This window comes from Zerene cesonia, chromosome 20 (assembly GCF_012273895.1).
Source record: "Zerene cesonia ecotype Mississippi chromosome 20, Zerene_cesonia_1.1, whole genome shotgun sequence".
Lineage (NCBI taxonomy): Eukaryota > Metazoa > Arthropoda > Insecta > Lepidoptera > Pieridae > Zerene > Zerene cesonia.
Window position 1 is genome coordinate 7,476,960 of NC_052121.1, and position 9,789 is coordinate 7,486,748.

At 34.9% G+C, this 9,789-nt stretch overlaps 1 protein-coding gene across 2 annotated transcripts; it reads left to right on the forward strand.

Annotated features, from left to right (window-relative positions):
* The first annotated feature begins 283 nt into the window (after positions 1-283).
* LOC119835356 (armadillo segment polarity protein) lies at positions 284-9,783 on the forward strand. Of its 2 annotated transcripts, XM_038360121.1 has the most exons (16): positions 284-417; positions 697-764; positions 1,680-1,804; positions 2,177-2,282; positions 2,520-2,730; positions 3,005-3,587; positions 3,729-3,875; positions 4,040-4,162; positions 4,650-4,820; positions 5,243-5,413; positions 6,078-6,284; positions 6,746-6,860; positions 7,534-7,688; positions 7,960-8,026; positions 8,366-8,398; positions 9,602-9,738. In XM_038360121.1, the coding sequence occupies exons 2-15, from the start codon at positions 728-730 to the stop codon at positions 8,368-8,370; spliced, it is 2,223 nt and encodes a 740-aa protein (XP_038216049.1). In that variant the 5' UTR covers positions 284-417; positions 697-727; the 3' UTR covers positions 8,371-8,398; positions 9,602-9,738. The 2 variants fall into 2 exon arrangements, with proteins under 2 accessions (XP_038216049.1, XP_038216047.1); XM_038360119.1 differs by lacking the exon at positions 8,366-8,398 and having other exon boundaries at positions 9,602-9,783.
* The last annotated feature ends 6 nt before the right edge of the window (positions 9,784-9,789 follow it).

Sequence of the window (9,789 nt, forward strand, 5' to 3'; positions counted from 1 at the left end):
ATGACATAAAATATAATTTGAACCTAGCATTCATTCCAATACTTTTATACGTTACTAATCTTGACCCTTTTCGTAAAAATGCAAAAATTTTATGTTTACCCGTAACTTATAATAATATTATATTATTTTTGATTGTAAGTTATATGCGTCAAAAGAAACGTTGAGGTTTCAATACTTGGAACATTGACGGTGTCAGAAAGAGAGAAGAACTTTAATAAGCATAAGAAAGAGCGAGACTCATATGTAGCTATACAAACGAGTCGAAAATAGACGACAGTTTCCGAAAGTACCGAAACAACGTCGCCATATTGTCATGTCAGGTTATTGAATGTGGTGAAAAGTGAATGCAGTTTCTTGAATATATTGTAAAAACAAGGAAAATTGTGTTAATTAACCTCCTGTGTCTTTAATACTAAGGTACTTACCAATTTATACATTTAAGTGGTTATATTTTGGTATTACTACATAGTTCTCATTCATTAAATTTTGATAATTACTTCGGGTGTGGTATTTAGTTAGTTCCGAATTGATACATACTTTGTTTATTTTGTTTTAATTACGTGTTGTGTATGTTACTATTCATAACATATTGCATCTGGTTATGTTTATGTTAATTTCAATTGATATTGAAAATCGTATCTATAAATCAATAGCTATGGCTGCGTAGTGTAGCTCTTTTATCGTTTACTTTTTTAGGCGCAGGGTGCAACGCTGCATCCGTTGAAACATGAGCTATCAGATACCATCATCACAGAGCCGCACAAGTAAGTGATCCTTTTAGATTTATAAATTACTTTTGATCTTGAGCTATGTGTATGTCGTTTACTATGACTCATGTTAGTTATTGCCCTGATTTAAATTACACAAACAATAAGGCCTATACATACCAATATTCTAGTGACTTTTTTGGAATCCTGTCTCTATTCTCAAATACATAAAAAAAATATAAAAAGTAAAAACTCATCTACATGTCTATTTTTTATTTACATGAGAATCTAACCATTTGTATTTGTTGTGTCATGATGAATATGATTGTTAATTAAAATAATGCTGTTAAGTTTTATATTTAAGCTGAGAAATTTGATCGATTGAGGATACACTTATTAATGAGTTTTTATTGTTATAATGTATTTAAAAAAAATTGTACTTACCTATATTCTTCTTTCTTCTTCTTTTTGAATATGAATTCTTTCTGAATATGAACTACGATGTCATTCTTTTACACCACCCAATTTTAATAACAACTACTGTATTACAAAAAGGAGTATAGTACCTTAGTAGTTTTTGTCATAAAAAAGCAAATCCTTTACTTTATAATGTATTAACTCAAGTAAAGCTAATAATTTTTAGACTTAATTTTTATTATGCAATTCAAATGTTTTTCATGAATAATTATTTGGTTAGAGCACAACAGTAACATAAAAATTTATGTAAGTTGATGTTAACATAAAAATTTATGTAAGTTGATAACAGCACAGAAGTTTGTCTACTCGATATAGTACTTTGGTTGTAGCCTACTAATAAGTATTTCTCTAACAACCTAGAAATAGAATTGATAAAGAGTTGAAGTTAATTTTAAAAATAGAATTTTGTTTATCTGTTATTGATGAGTGCATTTCACTCTTGCTAGTACATTTTAGAAAGTTTAGCTTTAACACATTATTTTGATACAATTCCAGTGTCGCATAGCAATTATGGTGGATCTGATGTGCCAATGGCTCCCAGCAAGGAGCAGCAGACCCTCATGTGGCAGCAGAACTCCTACTTGGTGGATTCTGGCATCAACTCTGGGGCAGCTACTCAGGTTGTTACAAACTTTTTATGCTTCATTTAGTATCATTTTGATATTTCTATAAAAAGATAACACTGCAATTAATTTTATTTATTTAAGTACTCTTTAAATCTTGAAAAGTTAAAGTTTTTGTGAAATTGTGCCTCGCCTCTAGGATCTTCAAACAGATGAATTTCTCATTTTCATATATTATTATTATTATGTGTATGTACCTCCTGTGTGTGATTAAATCTAGAGGACCTCTCAGTTTTAAACATCAGATTGGACTGTACTAATGATGCATTATCACTGAGTACTTTTTAAATATGTTATAAATAAAATATTGAATTTGTTTATTTTTTGAATTATTTTTTATACTTATTCTCACTCTTTTTGTTTGATCAGGTGCCATCACTTACTGGCAAGGAAGATGACGAGATGGAAGGAGATCAACTCATGTTTGATCTTGACCAGGGCTTTGCCCAAGGTTTTACCCAAGAACAAGTTGATGGTATGTATTAACTATAGTTGCTTTTAATGTGATTTATAGTACTGATGCATGCATTTATAAACATTTTTAGTAGGAGATTTTTGTGCCTATTCAATTTCCATACATAATTTGAGCCTGAAGTCTGACTACATATCTTATTTATGAAGAATTGGATGATACTATTCTAAACTTTTTTAGACCCAAATATTCATGTATAAATTCAAATGTAGTCAACTATTAATAATTATATTTTCACAGACATGAACCAGCAGCTGTCTCAAACGCGTTCGCAACGTGTGCGCGCGGCGATGTTCCCCGAGACACTGGAGGAGGGTATCGAGATTCCCTCCACGCAGCTGGACCCCGCCCAACCGACTGCTGTTCAACGTTTGGCTGAGCCATCACAGATGCTGAAACATGCCGTTGTCAACTTGATTAATTACCAAGATGATGCTGATCTTGCCACTAGGTACAGTCTTGATAGAAAATGTAATACTGTAATTTAAAAAGATATTTTTTTTTATCTTGTTCTAGCTCCTTTTTAAGTATTAATTGATCCAATTAACAGTGTCACAATTTATTGAAAAGTTTATTCTTTATGATTAATCATAACATGATCTTTATATATATTGTAAAATCTATATCTTTAAATTCAAAGTAAATATGATTGATATTTTCACTATATGTATATTTATATAATGTCTCTATATTCTTTTTACTCACATGTTTAACTCGTCTTACAGGGCTATTCCCGAGTTGATTAAACTCTTGAACGATGAAGACCAAGTAGTAGTCTCTCAAGCAGCAATGATGGTGCACCAGCTGTCCAAGAAAGAAGCATCCCGGCATGCCATCATGAACTCGCCACAGATGGTCGCCGCATTAGTGAGGGCAATCTCCAACAGCAATGATCTAGAAACTACTAAGGGCGCTGTTGGAACCCTGCATAACTTGTCTCACCACAGACAAGGTTTACTGGCTATCTTCAAGAGTGGAGGGATTCCTGCTCTGGTGAAACTACTGAGCTCTCCCGTCGAGTCCGTGCTCTTCTATGCCATAACAACCCTGCACAACTTGCTGCTGCATCAAGACGGATCGAAAATGGCCGTGCGTCTTGCTGGAGGACTACAGAAAATGGTTGCGCTGTTGCAGAGGAACAATGTCAAGTTCCTCGCGATTGTCACTGATTGTCTTCAGATCCTCGCTTATGGAAATCAAGAGTCGAAACTTATCATTCTCGCGTCTCAAGGTCCGATCGAATTGGTGCGAATCATGCGCTCGTACGATTACGAAAAGTTGTTGTGGACTACTTCACGAGTACTAAAGGTAATATCAAAAGCAACTGGTATTATTGTATTCCATGTCAGTGTTTATTACTTTTCGAATGTAAGCAAAAGAAAAAAATTAAGGGAAAATAATTTACAATGTTTTGTTTTCACTTAAATATTTCCGTTTTTTTTTTTCAAGGTATTGTCAGTGTGCTCAAGCAACAAGCCAGCTATTGTGGAAGCCGGTGGAATGCAGGCTCTTGCTATGCACCTTGGTAATCCAAGTGGCCGTTTGGTTCAAAATTGCCTCTGGACTCTGAGGAATCTTTCTGATGCGGCTACAAAGGTAAATACTTCATGATAATTATTTTAAAATATACTAAAAGACTGGCTGTAGCGATTTCTGTATTTTTTTTAGAGGAATGACTAGACAAATAATAACCTGTTACATTTGATTTTATTATATATATAATTTTAAATTACAAAGATTTATATAAGATATTTTTTCAGGTGGATGGACTCGAAGCTCTGCTTCAAAGTCTTGTGCAAGTGTTGGCTTCAACTGATGTTAACATTGTTACTTGTGCTGCTGGCATCCTTTCTAACTTGACATGCAACAACCAGCGTAATAAGGTATGTACGAGTATAGGTTTTCTTTGTTATAAGAATAGTTAGAATGTTTTGATTGCAATTCTTTATCATGACTAGGAGGAATATTCACTTTTTAAACTCTAAAGAAAATGAGCAAAATAAAAATTCTTATAAACATTTTATTGCAATCTGGAAATCCTGCATATTATATTAAAATAATTCTTTTTTCTATTTTGATCCTTGGCTCCATTATTGAAACATTTCTTATGAAAACGGTGGTACTATAGACTTGTAGACTGACATTTTTGTTTATTATACCCATCCAATTCTTACACACATCTAATATCAATTTATCAACTAATTCCATAATAATCATATTAGTTATAAGATTGTTAATAAAACTCATAATTTGTTTGTATGTATATAAACAAATTTTAATTTTTTAAATGCCCCAGTACATAACCGGGTTGTTATCATATCCGCTACAGTTGATGCAAATGTTTGTATGTTCACGTTATTGTACGTCCAGGTGACGGTGTGCCAAGCGGGCGGCGTGGACGCGCTGGTGCGCACGGTGGTGTCGGCCGGCGACCGCGAGGAGATCACGGAGCCGGCGGTGTGCGCGCTGCGCCACCTCACCTCGCGCCACGTCGAGAGCGAGATGGCGCAGAACGCCGTGCGCCTGCACTACGGCCTGCCGGTGGGTGATGCAGTCTCATTTACAACTACCCTAACTGATTGCTGACTATTTTAAATAAGACTATTAAAAAAATGTTTTCTGCATCATCTTGACAAGATATTGCAATGACTTCCTGTTTGATTATGTATTTACATAACATTAATTGTTACTTTTTGAATTTTGTTATCCGTTAGTTGAGAGATAATGGATAAAAATAAAAATCAGTGTTATACTTGCTAGTGGACATAATCAGTAAATTGTGATATTTACGTATTTATTGCAAAGAGGAAAAATTAGATTTAAATAGCAAAAATGATAAAAATCTTCATTGATATAATAATGCTACACATATATTAGGAACCCTTGGCTCCTGGACTATTTCCTTGTTGTAAGTGTATTACGGATAACTCAACAAGCATAATCACGTGTACGTCCTGGTGCAGGTGATAGTGAAGCTGCTGCAGCCGCCGTCGCGCTGGCCGCTGGTGAAGGCGGTGGTGGGGCTGGTGCGCAACCTGGCGCTGTGCCCCGCCAACCACGCGCCGCTGCGCGAGCACGGCGCCGTGCACCACCTCGTGCGCCTGCTGCTGCGCGCCTTCAACGACACGCAGCGGGTATGTGCACTAATACATTTAGCAAATAATAGATCAAAATTTAAAAATATTTACTACCCTTTTTTGTATACTAATAAATTTCTTAATATTTTAAAATATTTCCTCTTGGAGCGATGGACACATAGCGAGTATGTGCATAATACACACCATATACTACAGTTATTTTCTATACTGTTTTGTATATAAAATCACTAAATTATTGTTAAATATTTCAAAATCAATCCCTCTCGAGCAATTTGCTTATAATCACGTCGTAGTCAATATTGATAGGATCTGATAATATAATTGTAACTGTTTCTGAACACCAAATATATACAAAGGAGGAATTTAATTAAAAAATTATTACGCTTGGTGCCTGATACGCTTGCAGCTGCAGTTTATATTGATCTATTGACCGGTAAACTCAATTAATAACCATTGCTAACAGTACAGGCAACAAGCTATATTCAAAGAACTTTGTTTTTCACAGCCTGTCAATGAGTTTACTATATAAACGTTAAAAGATTATATATAAACATGATTAAGCGCTAAATGTGTTGCTTAGCGTACGAGAACTGCTCGAACAATTTGTCTTACAATTTGTATTGTTAGCCCACAAACGAGGTTCTCTCATAGAAAGCAAAGACGTACCACGCTGCTAACTAACGTACCGCAACATTTCCAGCAACGCTCGTCGGTGTCGGGCGGCGGCGGCGGCGGCGGCGCGGGCGGCGCGTACGCGGACGGCGTGCGCATGGAGGAGATCGTGGAGGGCGCGGTGGGCGCGCTGCACATCCTGGCGCGCGAGAGCCTCAACCGCGCGCTCATACGCCAGCAGAACGTCATACCGATATTCGTGCAGCTGCTCTTCAACGAGATCGAGAATATACAGGTGATTCGAATAGAAGTTGTTTGTTTGGGGGGGGAAAGTGGTGAGGTGGAAGTGGAAGAATTATGATTTGTTTCTTTGTGCAGTAGAATAAATGTGGCAATTTTATTTTGTTACGTGGAAACTGTACTTTTTTGCTTGCAAGCAATCTTGATATAACTAAACGAGAAAGAAACAGATGGTGTTTTTTTTTTGTGGTGATTCTCGATGTCAGCCTGAACGACTACTACATCTTAGCACTTCATATAAGTTAATTACTGAGAAATTTTGAGTTTCAAAGTATTGAAATCATATTGTATATATAAAGCATGTCAATGCTATAAAACTAAAAATTAAATTTTTATTGCTTCTTTGGTTTGTGAATACGGAAATTAATTCACAAGAGAATTATTAGTACACGATTGTGCTGTATAGGGCAAGATTGTGAACAACATAATAACTAAGTATACCCTTTACTGTTTTAGCGTGTGGCAGCGGGAGTGCTTTGCGAGTTGGCTGCAGATAAAGAAGGTGCTGAAATGATAGAAGCTGAAGGTGCCACCGCTCCGCTCACAGAACTATTGCATTCTCGGAATGAAGGTACATAATATCTTAGTAATTCACTATTGCAACAATTTTATAATACTACTAGCTGCGCCCCGCGGTTTCACCCGCGTAAGTCCGTATCCCGTAGGAATATCGGGATAAAAAATAGATGTTGGCCGATTCTCAGACCTACCCAATATGCTTACCAAATTTCAGAGGAATCGGTCAAGCCGTTTCAGAGGAGTTTGGCAACGAAAACTGTGACACGAGAATTTTATATATTAGATTTTCTTTGTCTTTCTTATGTTGAAAGATTAAATACATGTAATACAAAGATAATTCTTTGTCTACCAGTCAATAAATTCGTGAATATTTGAGAATCAAAACAAATACTTATTACGTAGGTTCTATTTTATAGTAGAAAACATTGTAAAATTTGAAGCGACAATGATACTAATTCAATAAAAATCACTCAGGTTTGAAATTCCACTAACAATAAATAAACTAAAATGACCGTCATTTAAAATGATACCAATTTTGCATACAAATTGTATCTATTATTGATCTGCAAAAAATTACATATAGTACTATTATAATTATAATATAGTGGTCACAGGACATGGACTATATTACTTCAGTACTAATTGCACTTCAAATTCACCTCTATATGAAATTAATATATTATTTATATGAAACCTGTAACATCCCACTGATACTCACGGCGCAGGCGTAGCGACGTACGCGGCGGCGGTGCTGTTCCGCATGTCGGAGGACAAGCCGCACGACTACAAGAAGCGGCTCTCCATGGAGCTCACCAACTCGCTGTTCCGCGACGACCACCAGATGTGGCCCAACGATCTCGCCATGCAGCCGGACCTGCAGGTGACTGTTTATTCTTATCTCGAATACATCTTTAATATAGAAAACAGCTTTCAGATATCGAGCCAACTTTAACAACAAATATGTAATCAAGTTTTACTAGTATTGCTTTGAAAGAATGTAACTATTTATATTAAAGTAAGTTTAATAATAGTTTTCTTCTTGGAACAGGCGGCTTATTGAACAAAGATGGTTTATTCTTAATAATTTGTCTATAAATCATTTTATAATATAAACTTTTTGAAATAGACTCACTAACAATTTGTTTTTACAGGACATGCTGGGGCCGGAGCAAGGCTATGAAGGATTGTATGGTACGAGGCCATCCTTCCATCAGCAAGGTAATATTTCGCAACCTGTGTATGCATAGACACTAACTATTAGATTTAGTGAGTAGATTAACATTTATTAGAAAAATACTTTATGCATATTGTCAAGGAATAAAAATAGTATAATTAAATAATTTAAGAATATTGTGTATTGTAAGAAAGTTACGGAAAGGTTATTTTTTTATTTTTATGTATTTAAACTTTAGCATTTCTCATATTTGTTAATCTCCTAACACTATTGTAACATGTATGGAATATTGTTCAATGTATTTATATCATATTGGGCCCTGGTTACTGGGGCTCTGAGAATGTGTATATCTTTATAAATATGTGTCTCTTCTTTACACGCAGCCTAATCCGGGACCTATTTATCACTAAACTCAGGTGATGGGACTATTGATACTTTGTTTTTTGCTGATTTTTAACTGAATGACGAAGTTTTCTCTTTTGTTTTGCTTCATAGTAGAATTAATCTGTTGCTTGAATTGAGTTTGATTTGTTTTTACTAAAATACTTGTAGATATATTTAGAGGAATAAATATAATGCATTTATTTATAGATATGTAAGAATAAGGATATGAACATTTTTTTTTTTTGTATAAGGTTAACTTTCTGTTTTGTACAATAAATTATTATAAATAAACATAAACAAAACGATTAAGATTAAGAAATTGGTCTGACTTTAATGATTACAATAGTAGACCGCGAAATACTTTATCGTTATATTGTACATGATAGTTATAATATTCTCAAATAATTTGTAACTGTTGTGTTGAAGAAAAAAGATTATCCTAAAAACCGTAATTGGTATATGTAATAACTAATATAGTTTGTCATGAGAATTGGTAGTATCATAAGACAGTTATCAGTTTATTGTAAAAAATGTATTATTTTTTACAAAAAATTAACATCTTGATTTATTTTTCATATTGGGTGTCTGGTATGATTTCCCTAAATATATGTATAAGTAGAACTTATGTGCCGCTGAGATTTGATGGAGTTGGTGTTTCTAATTAACATGACCCCCTTAATATAAGCTACACCCTGATGTATTATTTGCTTATTTCTAAAGTTTTTTTGACAATTGACAAACAAACGACAAACATTGAATTTGTAAAGCTACTTATTTTAACCAAAACCTTGTTCAGGTTATAGTTAACTGTTGTATAAAAAGCATAAATTTCCCGAGAAAAAGTTGTTAAATTTTCATTTTCTTTTTTAATCGAAATCGATCAAACAGATAAAGGATTAATTTAAGTGAAAAAAATAAGTAAAGAAATAAATAATGTGAAATAGTGATATTTCATCAATAAAATATACAACTAATTTCAAAAACAAAAATGTAGTATTTTAGAATAATGCAATGTGGTGCTATATTCTTTTATTTTAAAGATATTGTAATATATTTCGACTATCCTTGCGACCACGCTTTAAAACTGACACAAATATATTTCTTCTAGAGAGTCTAGATTAATACATTTCCTTTGGCAACCGTAATAAATTAAAGTTCTTAAATTACCATAGTACTCATGTTGTTGCCATTAAATCGTCCAATGAAATTGTAACACGAGCACAATAACGTTGCAGGCTACGACCAAATACCGATAGACTCGATGCAGGGGCTCGAGATCGGCAGCGGCTTCGGCATGGACATGGACATCGGTGAGGGCGAAGCCGCCGCCGCCGCCGCCGACCTCGCCTTCCCCGAGCCGCCGCACGACAACAACAACGTCGCCGCCTGGTACGACACCGACCTGTAGTGTGCCGGCGCCCAC

Bases quoted from the DNA above. Each gene is read 5' to 3' on its own strand.
- LOC119835356 (XM_038360119.1), top strand. From the start codon at position 728: ATGAGCTATCAGATACCATCATCACAGAGCCGCACAA. The intron at 765-1,679 runs GTAAGTGATCCT...ATACAATTCCAG, and splicing joins ATCATCACAGAGCCGCACAA to TGTCGCATAGCAATTATGGT. The intron at 4,821-5,242 runs GTGGGTGATGCA...GTCCTGGTGCAG, and splicing joins GCCTGCACTACGGCCTGCCG to GTGATAGTGAAGCTGCTGCA.